Here is a 19,610-nt window from a genome sequence, read left to right as displayed (position 1 = left end):
CAGTGACAATCTACAATGTAAATAGTCATGAAAATAAAGACAACGCATTGAATGAGGAGAAGGTGTGTCCAAACTTTTGACCTGTACTGTATCTTAGAAAATTATCTCATGGAAATTACTATTCTCATTTGATTATGATAATAAGACGTTTCAATTGTTATGACGTCAGGTTTGGGACAGGTGTGATGCTGGTATGGCCACAGTGTACAAGTCTGATGTTGCTCACATGTGCTCCGAGGAATACTCGGGAGAGTTTTTGCGTTTGCTCAGACACATGAAAAATTAGAAGGAACTTTGGTCCTGCATAGGGGCTCACTACACTGGAAACCTATCAGCATCACTAGTCATTCCGGCATCTGTGTAAGTAGCATTAAGATCAGTCATGTCATTAATTGCATGTGATGTGATGTCAGTCATGTTATGTGACTGATATTATGTGTAGATCAGTACATGGCACGACGTAGCAGGGTTTCCCCTAAACTGCCAAGAGTGTCCACCCTGAGATCGGTAGGTTGTGAGTTCAAACCCAGGCCGAGTCATACCAAAGACTATAAAAATGGGACCCATTGCCTCCCTGCTTGGCACTCAGCATCAAGGGTTGGAATTGGGGGTTAAATCACCAAAATGATTCCCGGGCGCGGCACCGCTGCTGCCCACTGCTCCCCTCACCTCCCAGGGTGTGATCAAGGGGATGGGTCTAATGCAGAGGACAAATTTCACCACACCTAGTGTGTGTGTGACAATCATTGGTACTTTAACTTTAACATTTAAGATGGTTATAGGCGTGGTCACAATGATGCCATCGAGTAATTTGCATAATTTGCTATGATTTTCTTTTAAAAAACTCAAATGTATCCATTAAAACAAATCTGTTTTTATTAATTAGTATTAACATATTTTTTTTTATCGTTTTGCCATATTTTCAATTGTTGTTGCTTTTTGTACAAAGTACTTTGTTGAGATTAGGGTTGTACGATATACCAGTACTTATAAAGTACCACGATACTAATCAATTGAAATCGGTACTCTACTGCCTTTAAAAAGTACCGGTACCGTCCTTTCATCCGAATGCCAGCTGTGCGGCGGTGACTACAGAGCCGAGGCGCATGATGTTGAGTGTGTCAAAACGCACACACAAAGGACATACAAGTAATAACATCTTGGAGAGGAAGAATGGCAGAAAAACTCATTTTTACTGGTTAATAAAGAGGTTGCATGAAGTGCAATATGGAGGTATTTGGGCTTCAAAACTAACAGTAAAGGTGACGCTTTAAACAGGGAGGCGCCGCGCTGCAATTTCTGCTTTAAAACACGCCTCGCCAAATGTGGCGATTAGTATTACCTCCTTTGCTTTAAACTTTGGTAAACATATAAATAATAATCATTCAGATCTGCACAAGGAGTTATAAATAGTGACAGGTAATAATGTAGTTGTTACTCTTGTCCTGCTGTTCGACTCCGGTGCAAACCGTAATTGAGGAGCACAGGGCAGACGTTCCTTCCAGAGTGGATGTTTTCGTCGGGGGTAACACTCTTCATTTTACCCGGCAATGGGTCTGCTAAGCTCTGCTTTTGGGTCAGAATGACGAGGCCGCCGATTCATGACAATCCAGTTGCTTTATTATAAGTTTTGCAGGACACAACTGGACCGGTTCATCACTGTATTGCGCAGTTAAAGTGTTCCCTCTCTCTCTCTTTACTCGCTCACTCACTCACTGACGTCACTCAGCCAACAAGTTGCCATTCTCAGAAACACACATACACTCATGAGTTAACCAGCTCCTCTGTTGTGCACATGTAGATACATAGATGCGCACACAGCTGCTTGGCTTGATGCCAAATATTAGCAGAGTTAAAACCGCCCAATCATAACATCAACTCATGCAAGTGAAATGACTGAAGATTATAACAAATTGCTATAGTTGGTGTTTTATCTTTAACAAATGTGTTTTATCTGCTACATGGCTTATTTGTGTACATTCATCCATAGTTTAATTTTTAGTACTTACTAATAATTATATTTTTCTTAAAGCACAGACCAGGAGTGGCAACATAAACTTTATGTTTTATTCTAACCATATCTTTGATTATGGCAGACTATATGCAATATGGTAAATTGTAAATTGTTCTTTGAGTGCAACAAGAAAAGAAAAATGTTTTTTAATGCATTTTAATTTATATTTTAACCTTCTAAAATCGTTGTTTAAGTGCAATAGGAAACATATGTATTGTAAGATTTTCTGTTAAAATAAAGCCAATATTGAAATTTTTCGTATTTCCCTTTATTTGGAAAAGTATCAAAGTAGCGATATACATTTTGGTATCGGTACCAAATTATTGGTATCGGGACAACTCCAGTTGAGATGTTTTCTCGTGTTTACAGACTTTTAATGACTTTTTAAAATTAAAACAACTAGCATTGAATCTAGCATCTTCTTCTGGTGTTATTATAGAATGTGCTCGTGTTTAGAGACTCCTAACTTCTGTCCCCCGATGTAACCTGACTAAAGAGGCTGAAGCAAACATGACGTCACATTCGCTTCGCCCGGTTGCTCTAGTTGGACTTTCTCTTTTTAAAAGCCGCCATTGTCTTCTTTATATTTGCACATTATGTAGATGGCTGTGCGCGCGGGTGTATCTGCAATATATATAAAAATCATGTCCACATTGCAGACATGACAACGCTCCAGAGAATGGCGTGCGTGTTTTGTTTACATCCGGTTTCGGTAGCACGGTTTTCGGTGATCAAAGTATTTTTCCAGTGGTCAAGTTTTTGATACATCACTTGCCAATGGTGCATACATAATAGGATATATATATATATATATATATATATATATATATATATATATATATATATATATATATATATATATATATATATATATATATGTATATGTATATGTATATATATATATATATATATATATATATATATATATATATATATATATGCATATCAAATTATACTGTAATGACCAGCTATTTGTTATGTTTTATGTATGTGTGGTTTGGATTTGATGTCAGTTTTTTCCATGTTTACAAACACACCGTCTGTGCCTGAAAGGTGATTGGCGGAGAATGAGGAAGGTTTATTGTGTGTCCAGTGGGGAAGCAAAGACTCAAAGAGACAAAATTGTTTTTAATGGTAGGTAAAACCTGTAGGAATTGTCCCATTGTTTGTTATCATAAGATTGGTAATAAAAGTTAAAAATAGCGTCAGACAAAGATTTTCAATTGAGGGTTGCATTAGGCCTTATGATAGCACTGTGTTTATATGTTTGAGTGCACGTGTGTTACTGTGTACATTGTTTGAGCGCTATTGGTAAAATTGTGTTATTTAGGACATCTCATAATTATTGCTCCTATTTTTTTCCTGTGCGACTAAAATTTTTCTGTGCTTCTAAATTTTTTCATTTAGTAGCATCTGCGCTCATAGTGAAAAAGTTAAGCATACAGCCCTGCTTTTTTTAATGCAAAATATACCAAGGTGGCTCCCGCATTCTTTTATTTTTCAGGAAGCGGCCCTTAATGGAAAAAGTTTTGACACCCCTGCTTGAAGATTCGACCAAAACATTCTGTTTTACTCGCTAGCATTAGCTTACAGCGACAGATGCAAGTAACTTATTTTTTTAACCATGGGAAAGAAGAAAGTGAGTGAAAAGGACAGTGCTGAGAAGAAATAAATGCTATTGAATACATTGAACTAAAGAAAGAAAGAGCAAGCGTGAAGCGGTTTAAGTTTAGCACTACTAGTACTCGGCACCATACTGAAGCAGAATTAAATGAGTCGATAGCGCCACCCAAGGATGTTAAAATAATATCCAAACGGCGAACATTTCCATGAAAATGTAGAGAAGCTGCTAATGGTGTGTTATGAGGGTGAAGCAGCTCCAAGGAAAGCCTATAAAAGTCCACTCTCCAAGTGCTGCATATTATTATTACATTACTTCATTAAACTGCTAAAGTTGTATCGACTATATTCTATTGTTTTTGTTGTTGTACAATATTTCTTAACTAAAAAATATTTTTTCTTTTAAAAAGCACGTCACATGTTAAAAGTATACTAATTTAGCGGTCCAAAAACCGATTAAACTGATTTAAATCGGTTTTAATGGGACGCTGTCTCGCAATAAGTGTTTTTCAAGTTGCGAGTAGCAAGAACCAACTAAACTCAAATCCTGAGGTACCCCTGTATTACAAAATATGCTATGTTGCCAACGATAGTACTGCACTAAATTGTTATGAATTTCCCTAGCTTTTTGACAGTTTTGTTCTGTATAACGTTCAAATTTGATGTTCACTAGCCCTCAAATGATAGCATCTACGATTAATCAAATGATTGAAGAAATCACACAATTTCATTATAACCAAACTATTATGGGCACCAGGATCACTGTTCAGTTCAATCAAACCATATAGCCTCGATCAAATGAATGAGAAATCACACCTAAATTTGTTTCCCTTATCTTGTCAACTTAAGAATTGCTCCCGATTTCTTCATATCAGAAGCGCTCCCAAATTATTTAAATGCATTTATAAATGGTATCACAGGAAAAATCGAATTATTGTTTTAACCCAAAAGTCATTTGGAATGATAGCAACTGATAAATTGTACCATATTTGCCTTTAACAGAAGCATTCATACTTTACCAAACAAGGGTTTGTATGAAGCAAACCAAACAACCTGTCAAGCGTTAACACTATAAGAGACTTTTCACCTGCTAATTTGACAAGGGAAAACACTGAAACTAGTTTTCACATGCATCTTGGGGGTTCTGGGCTGTCATTCCTGAAAACAAGCCCCAGTGTTATTGTAATCCTCCCGTGGGAGTCTATCACACTCATGTAACTTGTCTCTGCCATCCCTACGAGCAAGCAGTGGCACACTGACCTCAGCCGACTGCACTATTGTTGTTGCGCTCCTGTTACACTCGCCATAAAGAGCTTGCTGCTTGCTTTGCAATCTTTGTAAGAAAACACGCTTGGTACGTTGTGTATATTTCTGTCCATGGGTTCCCACTTGCGTTGTACGCCGTTGAACTCAGCTTAACTCAAAACTAGAGCAACCACAGTTTTCATGATAAATACACATTATTTATTTACAAATAAAGTGGTTATATTAGAAATAAATACAAAATAAAAATCTGAGCAATATACTTCATGTGGTATTGCACCCATTTAGAAATGTACATCAGTAATACATTTTCAAAACCAGTAAAAGGAATATATTCCTCTGATTAAAATATTTATTTCCCAACTTTACATAGACATAAATATATTCAGTGTTTTTCTCTTCTTCTAGGATAGTTTTCTGTTTTGTTCATATAAATAATGTCTTCATTGGGAAACCGGGTGTCCATATTAACCTTTGATGTCTCTTTTAGTCCTTTTGGGCGCTTCTGTTGTTCCATCCATTCCACTTTCCCTTTCTCACCTACAGCCGCATCCCTCCACCACCATGTCCTGGTAGTTTTTAAGGATGACCTTTTCGTATTCGTCCAGGTAAAGCAGAGAGATGGGGCTTAGGTCAGTGGGCACACAACAAGCTCTGGGGATGTTGGAGTTGACCGAGTTGACCAGCGTCTGCACAATGGCGTGATTGGTAGAATTGAGGTGGTCTGCGAGGGGGAAGGGACAATCCCCATGACAATAAAAGGCGCGGTAGCCAGGGGGCGCCACAATCCATTCATTCCAGCCCACGTCACTGAAGTCCACGTAGAGGGCATGCCTCTTGCAACTGGCCTTGTGCTGGTGCTTCCGGCGCTGCTTGCGGACTGCCGCCTGACGCTTCTCCCGCGTGTGCAGCACAGAGTCTCCGCGGCCGTCATGGCCATACGTCACCAGCAGGGGCCTTGCTTGAGACCACGAGTCTTGGTCTTGGTGCAGGGACCGGCTCACCCTAACGTGTCTAGTGCGACTCTGGGTGTGCTCGCTGTTCACCCCCCGGTCCTCTGGGTGGTGCACCTCCACCATGAAGCCGTGGTTCTGGCCCTTCCCAGTGGTCCACTGAGACACAGCAGGGCTGACATCGAAGCTCTCCCATCGGCTCAAAGAGTCCTGGACAAGCCGAGTGTCCAGCAAGCGAACCAGAGGTTCCCCACTGTGAGTTTTAGGGCCCCCGAATATCTCATAAATGTTAATGCGATGAAAGCCTGCCGCAGTTGTGCTGTTACTGCTGTTGCTGGGGGGAGGGATTCCCCTGACTTGATCCCTGTAGATGCGAAGCTCTGCGGAGGTGATGAGCTCCTCCTCAGGGACAGAAGTGAGGTTGAAGTAGAACTGCTGGGTGGTTTTGCCTTTCAGACTGGCCAGGGCCTCCATAGACTCTAGAAAAGACAGATCAGACAGAGTGAGATGTTGCTGTAATTAAGGAGCCCGTGCTGGAGGGATTAGACATGACACGTCCTGTCTGATTTACAACTGTTTAGGGTTCACTGTGAGCTGGCAGAGCAACCCACACACTTGTAGTTTTGCACCCTTTATTTTTTGCAGGCTGCCACATTGTTAGTAAAGTTGTCATGCGGGAATAAAAACAATTGGCACATATGTCTTGTTTGAATCCATCACACCCAGAAATCCACAGATATCAAATAGGGATGCACCGAAATGCAAATGAGACTGAGGAAACCCAAGACCGAAAACTGAACTACACCAAAATAAATTATGACAATACTACTATCATTACTAGATACGTCCTGATATTCGTCTTTCTTAATTGATGGGCTGATAAGCTGCCGAATCCAGTCAATCCTTACCATAGATGTGTCCTAGTATTTACACACTAAACATTGTACTCGCGTGAAAGATTCCTTTAAAGGGGGTGCATGCTCAGGGAGATACCATTACTGTATTATTACTTTAAGGTACTAATCCTCACCACCATGGCGGAAAATAACAAAGTTTCTTTCAAGTACTATTATCAATGGAGCTAACCGCTAAAGCTTTAATGGAAAGTAGGGGTGATCGATCCAGATGATACTACCATCGATACCTAGTATAGCACCAGTAAAAAATGATACTAGATGAATTAGAACAATATTTTTTTTCTTGTTCTTAATATTACACAATATGGTTAAGTTATTGTTTACAAACTCAGGAAGTAAGTTTCTGGGTACAGGAAGGCTTTCAGGGCAAAACCAAAATGACTTAAATGGGAGCCAAGAATAGTTTTTGCTCTTCAAGTTATTATGTACTAGCCACTTCATTTTGTTCAAAAACTTGTTTGTAGCATTTAACATCACACATTTAATGTATCATCTGACAACAAATTCTTGCAAATTCTACATTTGATTAGATAAGCTTTTAAAAAAACGAACGTCTTCGCAGATGATTCCGTCTTGATATTTTCAACATTGCACATTTGGCAGATGGCTGTCCTCAAGTCTTTCTTGTATAAATTGTCCACACCACTGACCTGTTGACAATTTTCACAGGCACAGACAATTTTTGGCCAAAAGCTTAAAATGCACATTTAAGCCACTTTCGGTGGCCGAAAACGGCCAGACTTTCATTTTACATTTACTTTGTTACATTTTTTCACGCCTTTTTTTGGAAAAATTTTACTTGTCAGAGTAGTTTTTATGTAACATACTTTTTTACTTGTATCTAAGTATTTTTGTGAAGGACAAATGCTACTTGTACTCCAATACATTAAGTTTCCTTGCGATGGCTACATTTATTCATACTAGTATTATTCATAATCTCAGGGTTTCCCCTCAACTGCCAAGATCCTGTGGTGGTGGGGGCGTGGTCACAGTGATGTCATCGAGTCATTTGCATAATTTGCTATGATGAGATGATTTTCTTTTTAAAGGCTAAAAAAATGCATACATATATTCAAAACACATCTGTTATTAAATAGTCTTAAAAAAAATTATCGTTTTGCCATATTTTTAATTGTTGCTGCTTTTTGTACAATGTACTTTGTTGAGATTTTTTTCAAGTGTTTACAGATTTTTTATGACTTAAAAAAAAAAAAAAACTTGCAACAACTTTAGCATCTTCTTCTGACTTTATTATACAATGCAGTCTTGTTTAGAGACTGTACTTCTGTTTATAGACTCTGCCATTGCAACAACACATCATCAGTAGAGTAAAACTAACCTGTCTCACAATCACAACGGTCTAAACCCAGCTCACATTCCCTATTAGCTGCAGCGAGCATGATGTCACACTTGAACTTTCTCTTCTTTAATGCCGCCTCTATCCTCTTAATATTTGCACATGTCGTAGATCGTTGTTCATGGGTATATCTAATGAAGTCCACATCGTAGACATGCTGACATGCATCTTGTTTCACTGTTTTCGGTAAATTAAATATTTTTTTCAGTGGTCGAGTTTTTGGTACATCACTTGTCAATAGTGCGCAAATATATATATATATATATATATATATATATATATATATATATATATATATATATATATATATATATATATAAATCGATACATATATATAGCCTATTTGTGCACTATTGACAACTGAAAATTAGGCCCCCCAAATAAAGTTAGAGTTAAGTTAAAGTATTAATCACACTAGTCACACACACACTAGGTGTAGCGAAATTATTCTCTGCATTTGACCCATCACCCATGATCACCCCCTGGGAGGTGAGAAGAGCAGTGAGCAGCAGCGGTGGCCGCGCCCCGGAATCATTTTGGTGATGTAACCCCCAATTCCAACACTTGATGCTGAGTGTCAAGCAGGCGGTAATGGGTCCCATTTTTATAGTCTTTGGTATGACTCGGCCGGGGTTTGAACTCACGACCTACCGATCTCAGGGCGGACCAAACTTTGATCACCGAAACAGCCCTGCCAAAACTGGCTGTTGTGATGACGTAACCAATACGCACGCGATTGTCTGGAGCGGAGGCAGCATATTTGTGGTTTAATACAGTGTTTTTTAACCATAGGGCCGGGGGCCCATTGTTGAGCAAGTGCAAGTGTTGACAATATCAAACAAACAGAAGAAGTTTGTAACTAAAGTCATAGAGAAATTTAAGCGCAAAAAATATTACTTAAGTGGTGAAGCTGTATTTTCATTTGCACTTTAATTTTATTGACAATTTATTTAAGAAACATATTTATTGATTTATTTTTATTTTATTTTAGCAAAACATAATTGTATGTACATTTATTTTTGGTCAGTTATTTGAGTCCTTTCTTACGAAGTATATTTGGTAAGTACTTATTTTTCTAATCAGCCTGACTTACTGTATGTCTAGGTTTATGTGTTATATGAATTAATCATCTTTGTGATTAAGGCATGGTTTTATATCATTTGACAATGTTGTAAACGGTAAGTAAGTTAAATGTAATTATCAATCAAGAGTAAGATGACTAATCATTTGAGTGGGGCCCTCTGTAGTGGTAATGTTGGGCCCCGAGATCAAAAATGTTAAGAACCCCTGCTTTAATATAGCAGAGATATATTTGCAGACAGCAATTTGCAAAATGTGCAATGTGCAACTATTAAGAGGACAGTGGCGGCTTTTAAAAAGAGAAAATGCCGCTGGAGAAGCAAGGGTAACGTCTATGAGGCTCGCTGTTTGTCCCGGACATAGAGCGACAGAAGTCAAAGAGTCTCCAAACTCGATTAGTCTCCAAAAAAACTACAAACAGATGATAGATTTGTTTCTAATCGTTGTTAATAAGAACACGCCTTAATAAAGAACAGGTCACTAAAATAATTGGAGAAATATTGACAAAAATTCTCAACAAAATACATTGTATAATAAGCAGCAAAAATTGAAAAACAGAGTAAAATGATATAAGAAAACATTTTAATACTAATTAATACCACAGTTGTTTTTAAATGTATTTGTAACTTGTTTAGCCTCTTTTTTTTTTAATATATATGCATCATTGCAAAGTATATGATGGCATCATATTGACCACGCCCTCCCAGCCACACCAGCACCACCACAGGTATGTTGGCAATCTGGGGGACACCCTGCATGCACATGCATCATCCACATCATATAGTTTTAACTAATAACTGTCAGTAGACTGTATGGGAGCGCTAAAAACTAAAACATGGCTGACGGGGAGAAGACGCGGTCGAAGTGGAGCCCCGTAAATAAGACCGCCCACTAGACGGCGTATCCTGAAGAGACGGTCAGAAAGCAGCTTGAAGATTATTTGTAAAACATAATCTATGCAACATTTTTTACCGCAGAACCACCATTACATGTTATGTAGACCGCAAGGAAGTGTTTTAAATGTAGTAAAAAAAAAAATCATAATGTGGCCCATTTAACTCATATTACTTTAAAATAATATTTCTCTTTTTTCGGCTATTCTACCCACTTCTGAATCTGACACAAATTAAAAGATGGTATTTTTTCCTGAAAATTGTGAGTCGTTCTGTGAAAGTGCCTTCAAATGCCACATTAGGACTACCCTGAGGCCTTTTGAAAAACACACAGCCTATACGTTTAGCCTCAGTGTACTTCTCTCATCTGTGTCTAAGTGACACAAATTATAGTTTAGCCAGATGCAATTTTCTGTGCTGCAGTCCCACTTTGAACTCTTACTCAGGAAGGTGAGCGGCGATGCTCACAATTGCTGATCTGCTGCACAAACTTTGAAAGGTGCATTCTTTTTAAAAGGAGCCATTTGCGAAATTTCACCAGCCTATTCTAAAGCTCCCACCAGAGGCACAAAGACATCAATTAGGCATATCTCTCCTTATTTGATGTGGGAAAGCCCCCCATCCCACCCCCTTGTCTCCTCTTCTCTCCAATCCGCCTTTTCTTTTTTCCCCTCAACTCAAATCCTCGTCCTGCTCTGTTCCCCACATCCCAAATCCTCTTTTCTCCGTCTCGCTCGCCGTCACGCCGTCTTTAGTCCTTCCCTACATCATCGGTGCTGCACTCACACTCCCTCCTGGTCTCTTCATCCTCAGAGTGAGCTTAACAAGTCGGGGCTTGTCAAAAACCTATGAACCATAGATTGAGAGTAACAACATTCCTAATTTACTTTTGTGCTGTGTGCCAAAACGGGGCATAAAAAAAAGATGGCACGATGTGTAGGTTTATTTGTCGTAGCGCTGTCTCGCTGAGGCCACTTCCTGTTTAGTGGCATGCTATTTGGCGCTTGTTTTTACTCTTGATTGCAGCGAAAGCACTTATCAAAGCCAAAGTTATTATCGTAAGCAGATGTGTCGAGTGATCTGTTTGCTTGCTCTAGTCTTTAGATGAGCATACTAAGTGGTTTCACAATTCATAAGTTCAAAATACGAGATCGGTGGCCTTATAAAGGACCTATAATGATTTTACTCTTCTCTGATTTATAAATGTTGGATACTTGTGTTCAACAATGTCAAAGAGTCAAATCATAAGGTCCGTGCATTTGGGCATGAGCTCGCATGCAGCTTTGGATGTCTTTGACCGCAGTGTTTTGGAGTATTTTTTCCAACAATTGCTACAGTGTGACATCATAGTGAGGTGGACGTACTTATTTGGACATTAAGTACAGTGGAACATTGTTTTACAAGCTCTTAACTGTACAAACTTTTTGATTTCTGAACCACAGACCGAATAAAAATATGCTTTGGTGCTTGAACCTTGTCTCAGTATACAAACCATCTGTGTGCCACGCAGCACAGCGAATGTGGGCGGGTTGATCTCTGGTGCTCATTCAGTTAGCAGAGCACAATGCTGCTGTTAGCTACTATGCTACTTCGTGTGCCTTTTAAGTTTATTTTTTTTTAGCTTTTTTAAATGGATGGATGGATGGACGGACAACATTTGTAGTTTTTCTTGCTCAATATAAGTCCAAAGAAAGCAACGGACAAGCGACGTGTGATTTGAAACATTGAGGAAATATTCACAGTGTTGTCGACACTGCCTTTCCTGTGTCTCTGGCTCTTATGCTGCACACAATGAAGATTACCCTGATTTTTTTTTAAATTAATCCAAATTACTGTAGTGACCTGGTTGTTAAGTTAAGAAGGAGTTTTGTGATTTCAAATTGTGAGTGCACCACAGGGCTTGTGTGTGTGTGTGTGTGTGTGTGTGTGTGTGTGTGTGTGTGTTGGCAGGGTGGCTGTAAATGAGGACAGTTCAGCTAGTGTTTTTTTTTTAAAACTTTGTTATTAAATAGAAAGTTGATCCATCACCCTGTTATGTATGTTTGATATTAGAGCTGCAACTAACGATTATTGTGATAGTCGATTAGTCAACGATAATCTGCACAATCAGTCGATTAGTTGGATAATAAAGTGTACACATTTAATGGCTCTAATTTTTTTTAACGACTTTTAAATGCAGCTTTAATCATTTTAGGCATGTGCTTACTAACAACATAGATGACTAATTTATTCATAAATATTTATTTTTACTGTAACTGTGCTGCTTATTCACCTGTTATAAAAAATGTAATTAAAATGTTGTCCATTTAAAAGACAGGAAAGGCAAATGGCTAAAAAACAAACAAACAATTAACCTTGTTTATGTATTAAAAAAAAACAGTTAAAATTGCAGCAAGGAAAACAAAATCTAACTTCTTCAAAAAGAAAAGCATTTTGTGATGTTTAAAAAGCTGATTGTAAAATATGTTGATCGAGAGGGGGAGTGACGTTCATATGTTGTCAATATTCAGTGTTTTATCGGTCATAGTTAATATTGTAAATCCCAGTAAAAAAACTTTAAATTCCATTCTGTTTTTTAAGGTGGTCTGTCATAACGTTTTTAGCATTCAATCAGACATTATTGTGAGGTTTTGTATTAGTGTTCCAAAAAATCAGATATACCGGCCCCCAGACATCGTTTTTTCTCTAAATTTGGCCCCCCGAGTCAAAATAATTGCCCAGGCCTGCAGTACTGTGTAGAGCTTTATATTGTGTTCAAAGTGTACACACTTTTACTGAAATATGGACTTTTTTGTCGAGGCTGGAACCAATTATAAACGTTTACAGTGTTTCTAATGGAGAAATTTGCTTCAATATACAAACTATTGAGATAGGCTTCAGTGACCCCGATAGGGACAAGCGGTAGAAAATGGATGGGTTAGGGTTAGACGAATGGATGGATGGATGAATTGGCGAACCTTGTTCAAGAAACAATCTAGTTCAAGCTTCCACCTATAAGCTATAGGATAGACGAAGGAGCTCCTCCCCATCTGGTTCAGGCTGTGAGAATGTTATGGCTTCTGCCTGCAGCCTCGCATTTTATTCATTCTCATCTAATGCCCTCCCGACTGCTCTGGTGTCTATAAAATAAATACTATCGTATTTATTTGGATTTACGACATATTCACAAGGGACTGTTTTGTCAACATGGACCGGTGCGAAATTGGATTCGCCGCTCAACTACGAGGGAAAAAGAGGCCAACATTACAACTTTATTAAGGTAAACACAGAAGGTAGGAAACAGTATTATCTTCATCTAATCGTGACATGCCTGTAGTGACAAATATTTTGGTTAAAGCAGCTTTTTATGCGGGGGAGGTGTACCTAATGTTGTGATCGATGAATATATATATAATGTATAATGTTTATGAAGTTTTTTTTCTACTATGATATATTTTCATTTACATTTTCAAAAGATAAATCATGATACAGTTGGGGAGAGCAAGGTATCTAGGATTTCCATTGCAATCTCAAGAAAACGCCTCCACAAACATCTCGCAGTCCAACACAGAAAGTAAGTTATAAATGTAACGGTGGAGCAGACATTATGCAAAATTTATACCAAAGCATATCCAATACATATTATCTAGATGATATGTGTCAAACTCAAGGCCTGGGGGCCACAGATGGCCCGCCACATCATTTTAAGTGGCTCGCGATTGCCTAGAAATGTTGTGCCTCAAAAAGGCATTTCATCTTTAATGACACATGTATTTAAATTTTGCCAGAAAAAAGATGCAAAACATGCAAATGGAGTTTTGGTATTATTTGATGCAACAAGCTAATCCAATCTGTTATGCCATTTAAACCATTTTAAAATGTTAATTTTACACTAGCTGAACTTAAAGGGTCTGTTGGCGTGAACAACGGTCACTCACCCTGTCTCTTCAACATGTAGGAGCAGGGAAACGCATAAACAGTCCAGGAGAAGCAACGAACAATTTGCAGTTATGTTGTTATGATAGAATAGACATTCAATGACAGCTAACGCTAGCTATCCAAATCGCTATCATTATCTAACAACACCCAAAGCTAATGCGCATGCATGTGTTACGTACGTACGTAATTACGTCATTATGTCCTAGAAGCCGTAAGAGGGCGGGATATGCTGTGTAAAATAGATTGGAAAGTTAGCGCCCTCTAGACATCCGTGTTACTGTAAATGTTGCAAACAGCCCCTTTAATTATCTGCTTGTCACTTTGCAAGTTTTCCATCAGTTTGATATCAAACAATGATAATGATAAAATAAAGGGGCAATTGTGTAACAATATCATGAAGCGAGCTTCTGTACGATGAAAAAGAGTTTGACGCCCCTGGTTTAGGCCACAAAGAAGCTTGTTAAATGTAGATGAAAATCATCATAGGTCCCCAGTCAGGCTTGTTTTGCAATGTGTCACAGTCCCCACCGAGTCTCATCGCTCTCATCCTCTGGAGAGCAGTCCCTCAAACGCCTCTCTGACTCACCCACGATGGAAACTGAATATTTAAATACACCAACGCACACCCGCCGGACCTTTCTAAAGAATTTTTTTTTTAGACCTTTAACATTGAAACTGTAGCTGCCAATATGATGTGCAGTGCTGTTTTCAAATTACCTTAAGTCTTGAACGATGTAAAGTATTTCAATGGTTGGAATCTGCGCTTTTGGGTGGTATACGAGTTTTTACAGTCATTTACGTCACAGCAGCTCCAGGCAGAAGAGGCACCAAGCAGTGTGGGCGGGGTTTGTTTACAGAACAGCAAGCCTGAAACACAGTGGTCAGGGACAGACGTGGATGCAGATTTTTACAACAAAAGTAATATTGTATCCGATTGTAGGTGTTTTTTACCCTTCGCATTCATATTCCATACGGTTTGTTGCATTTTTGTTGCGTTTTGCTTGTTTGTAAAATATGTCGATGGAGGTGGAGGTCTGAGAAGTAAAAGAGGAGCGCTGTTCATATGTTCTTAATATTCAGTGTTTTATTGTTCATAGTTATCATGTACATTTCGGGTGTTTCATTCAGTAAGAAAATAAATACAATTGTTCCGTTTTTTGAGGTGGTCTTGTCATAATGCTTTTTGCATACAAGCACACATACTGTACAGCAGTTTATTTTCTATTATATATATATATATTTTTTTTTCAGATTATTTTTTATTTATTTGTATTCTTATCTTCTCTGATTTGTAACCATTCTTAATCAATTCCAAAAATTCTACTTTTTTTTTTTTTCAATCTGTCCTGTCCAGCCACTCAGGCAAATCATATTGTTGATGTAAATGCCCATATCCTAGATTCATATCAGATTTACTTTAGAAAAGAGGTGTTGGATACTTCTCTTGTTGCCTTATTTGTAGTTGACTTTATTAAATGTTTGGGAAGCATTTTATTAAACAAAACATGTTTGGTAACACTTTAGTATGGGGAACATATTCTAAGTAACAAAGACTTAATTTAGAGTTATTGGGACACTAGGGGAAGATATAAGGGTTAGGGTTACTAATAAGCAATAATTCTGAGGTTATTGAGGGAAGACTCTTAGTTAATGGCTTACTGGTTGTATAATAAGGCTATGCAGAATAAGGCATTAATAAGTACTTAATAATGGCTAAGAGCCAACATGTTACTAATTTGCATGTTAATAAGCAACTAACTATTAGTGAAAATGTTCCCCATACTAAAGTGTTACCACAGGTTTGTTTAAAGTAATACACAAATTGATCAGAGCTGTTTATCTTTTTTATGGAGGGCTGTAGTTAATCATAGAACTGGCGTCCAATGTTATTAAAAAAGTATAGATTTTGAATCGAGAATCTATTCTGAATCAAATCGTTACCCCCAAGAATCAAATCAAATCGAGTGGTGCCCAAAGATTCTCAGCCTTATTAAAGTTGCATATTTCATACACTGGCCGCCCACAGACACATTTTTTTCTCTCAATGTGGCCCCCGAGTCAAAATAATTGCCCAGGTCTGGAGGAGTACTCATAAAAGTCAAATCATTTTAGCACACCAACAAGGCAAATAGAACAGGAATAATTCAGTGTGGTGGCGTTTTGGGGGGTATTTCAAGGCAGCGCCGATCGTTTTGCACTTAATTCAAGCCACAGAATCAAAAAAACAATCAGCACGTTGTCTCGCCGTGACACGCACTGGAACATAAGTAACAGCCAATTAGGTATAGTGCCTGACACCATGACTTCATTTCCCATCAATGCATGTAGTGTGTCACTGAAGTAACAGAGGTCACCTGCACAAAGCCTCTCCGCCCTTTTATCCCGCTCCTGCGGTGCGTGTCTGGAAAAACTGTTTTCAGAGCCACCGAAAACACCATCAATTATTAAGTAACAAATTCACCCTGGGGATCCCATGGCCACTTGGAGGCTTTTGATGGCAGTTGCGCCAGGCTAATGTTTGCCTAAGGCTTGCATCACGCAGGCACAGAAGGCCTCGTCCCTCCAAAACATACATTAACGTGGCAAGGCGCGTGTCACCTGCGAATGACTAACGCGCTGTAAAACAACCGAGGCTCTGCTGACAACCTGAGTCATGTTTAAGTACATGTTTGGGGCTGTCTGAGGGAGCCCAGGAGCGCTGCGGCTGACAGGTAAAGGTATGCCTCTAATACGTACCTTCGTGGTGAAAGCTTCTAATCGTGTTGGCCTTGCTGGCCGCCCTCTCGGCGTGTTTCCCCATGCTCTTGGGCCGCCTGGTGCTATGGTCGCCGTTTGCCGAGTGCATGCGGTAGAGGTCCACCATGTATTGCGGCACCACGGCGTGCTTGCCCGGCGCCGGCTTGCGCTTGAGTCCGAACATGCTGAGGAGTCGCAGCTCGAACTCGTTGAGGAAGCTTTCCGACTGCTGCGGGCTCTGCCTCCCCGAGTCGCTGTACTTCCGCCGGCCCACCTCAGGGATGAGCCCCGTCGCACCTTCCATCAACACCTCAGCCAGCAGCAGAACCATGAGAGAGCTGACCACGGCGACCATGATCAGTCAGTCCCTGAGGAAGGAGAAAGCGGGGTCCTGTCAATACTATCGAGGAGGGAAGACACCTCTTTGCTTTGAAAGAACAAAAAAAGAAAGGTGAGGGGGTTGGGAATTAACTCCAGCAGAACATTGATCTGGGATAAAGATGGAGTAGGTCCATAAAAGAAAGTGGGGACAGGAAGGGACAAATCAAAAGAAGGTTGCGGGCGAAACTGAAGTCTACAATTAGAAATAAGTGATACAGCGAAGGAATGCGGCAGCCCTGGAGATCAGAAGAGGCATGAAAGAGTGCTGTCAGGGGGAAAAGAAGAAGAGGCGAGGAGAGGCCGCCAGCCGGTGCTACAAGTGTCAATTTGCGGAGGCTTTGACGCTGTGTATAATCATAAGGGATAGGGTTACTTCAAGAGGCTTGCAGGTGTTAGATCTGACGTGAGCACCAAGGCCAGATGTAGACAACACATCCACGACTGGAAAAAAAACACACTGCCTCCACAAAGCATGACAATCGTATTCAAACAAGACATGCGTTAAGAAGTGGTTGTAAAGTCACATCATTAGTTGACTTTATAAGAGCTCACCTTGGTCCGTTCGTCGTTCCACCTTTGCGCTCCGATAAAGTCCACATGAATTTGCATTAAATCCGCGCTGCTTCTCCGCGGAGGACCACAGCCAGCCAGCCCGTTCCCCTCAGCCGTCCACTCGGGCTCATACTGTCACCGCAGCCACGCCAGCCAGGCTGCACACTCCGCACTCGCTCCTCTTTCGCACACTTTTTTACGCGCGCAGAGAGAGAGAGAGAAAAAAAAGAAAAAAGTTCTCTCGGTAACTTTTTTTTCTACCAGGCTTGTTTGCGCTGGAGGGAGCGAGCGAAGTATAAGGAGTCTCGATGGAACATCTTCCCCCGGCAAAAAATGGGGAATTAGAGAATTAAAATGTGAAATGGAGCGGCGGGGTTTTGTCGTGCGTCTCCGCCGTGCGCCACCGTCGGAGTCTGCGTTTGATTGGCGCCTTCGCCTGCGCGAGCGGCTCTTTTTGTCGTCGGGTGATGTCACCGAGGGGCTGTCAATCATTCGGCCGACCATTAAAAGCACCTCCCGCGGACTTCCACCTCTCCTAGTCCCTCCTCCACTTCACCACAGCTTTTTGGGTTGTTTTTTTTCTCGTGTAAAATAAGCACACGTTCCACTTTTTTGGGGGGGGTTGGGGGGCCGTCAGATTTCCCTGCAGGAACAACGAATAACACCTGAAGGAATCACAATTAGGACTGCACACCATCATATATGCCTTTTTTTTTTTTTTTTTTTTTACTGATTTTGTCTTTATTCTTTTTAAATACATGCAATATTTACAGTAAATATACCTATCTTGCAATTTTTAGATAGCAAAAAAACATTCCATAATCAGCACCTAAGTTCATTGAGTCCTTCCTTTTGCACCTCCCAGGACAATGTCCATCCATCCATCCATTTCTACCGCTTGACCCGCTTGAGGGTGGGGGGTGCTGGAGCCTATCAGTCAAGTATTTTGGTGATTTTTCACAATCAAAGTGGTTTCTCAGAAATTTGAGGCAAATGTTGCAATGTTTGTTTTTCCAAAAACATTGGAATCCACACCATCATATATGCCTTTTTTGTAATGATTTGGGGGATCTATGCATTATTTTTTTTAAACACATGCAATGTTTACAGTAAATATACCTATCTTGCAATTTTTAAATAGTACAAAAAACCCTTCCAGAATCAGCACCAAAGTTCATTGAGTCCATCGACAACATGTTTAGATAAAAAGGTATGCCTAAAACAAATCAGTCAAGTATTTTGGTGAATTTTCGCAACCAAAAAGGTCTGAATTTGCAGCGGTTTCTCAGAAATTTGCAGCAAATGTGGCAATGTTTGTTTTTTCAAAAACATTGGAATCAACTTGGGATTTTATAAATGTGTTATCAGTGGTTTATGTGTTCCTTTTAACCTAACCTCAAAAGGCATAACAAAAATTGGAAAACAAATACTGTAGTGAATGTTTTATTCATTTTATACCATACAGACTTACAAGTAGAGCTAGATTGCAGTAAAAGCATCAACTCAGAGGTAACTGTCAAATGATTGTGTGTGTTTAGAATGTAAAACTCTAAACATGTGATGTAAGTATTTTAAAAGTGTATTTAAAACACATCACTGTATTGTTTTTTTTCATTACTCTTTTGTTGTTGTTTTTTTCTCTTCCTGTTTTATTTATTATTAAATATTTTATTATTATTATTATTATTGTTTATTATTGGCTTTCTCCCACCTCCAATGACATGCACCTGGGGATAGGTTGATTGTCAACACTAAATTGGTCCTAGTGTGTGAATGTAAGTGTGAATGTTGTCTGTCTATCTGTGTTGGCCCTGTGATGAGGTGGCGACTTGTCCAGGGTGTACCCCGCCTTCCGCCCGAATGCAGTGGAAGGCTCCAGCACCCCCGCGACCCCGAACGGGACAAGCGGTAGAAAATGGATGAATG

General features: G+C 39.6%; 1 protein-coding gene across 1 annotated transcript; it reads right to left on the bottom strand.

Annotated features, from left to right (window-relative positions):
- Positions 1 to 5,155: 5,155 nt before the first annotated feature.
- Positions 5,156 to 18,077, bottom strand: bmp2b (bone morphogenetic protein 2b). Its single transcript, XM_061929099.1, has 3 exons — positions 17,685 to 18,077; positions 16,752 to 17,119; positions 5,156 to 6,329 (listed from the first exon to the last, which is right to left on the bottom strand). The coding sequence occupies exons 2-3, from the start codon at positions 17,104 to 17,106 to the stop codon at positions 5,434 to 5,436; spliced, it is 1,251 nt and encodes a 416-aa protein (XP_061785083.1). The 5' UTR covers positions 17,107 to 17,119; positions 17,685 to 18,077; the 3' UTR covers positions 5,156 to 5,433.
- Between the last annotated feature and the right edge of the window lie 1,533 nt (positions 18,078 to 19,610).

Source organism: Nerophis lumbriciformis, linkage group LG34 (assembly GCF_033978685.3).
Source record: "Nerophis lumbriciformis linkage group LG34, RoL_Nlum_v2.1, whole genome shotgun sequence".
NCBI lineage: Eukaryota > Metazoa > Chordata > Actinopteri > Syngnathiformes > Syngnathidae > Nerophis > Nerophis lumbriciformis.
Note: the sequence above shows the minus strand (reverse complement) of the source record. Positions and strands in the feature narration are given on the sequence as shown.

What these genes read in the sequence shown, in the direction of transcription:
- bmp2b (XM_061929099.1), bottom strand. Translation starts at nt 17,106, where the DNA reads ATGGTCGCCGTGGTCAGCTCTCTCATGGTTCTGCTGCTGGCTGAGGTG. An exon ending in TAGAAGCTTTCACCACGAAG is followed by an intron (nt 6,330 to 16,751) that starts GTACGTATTAGA and finishes TGTCTTTTCTAG; the next exon opens with AGTCTATGGAGGCCCTGGCC.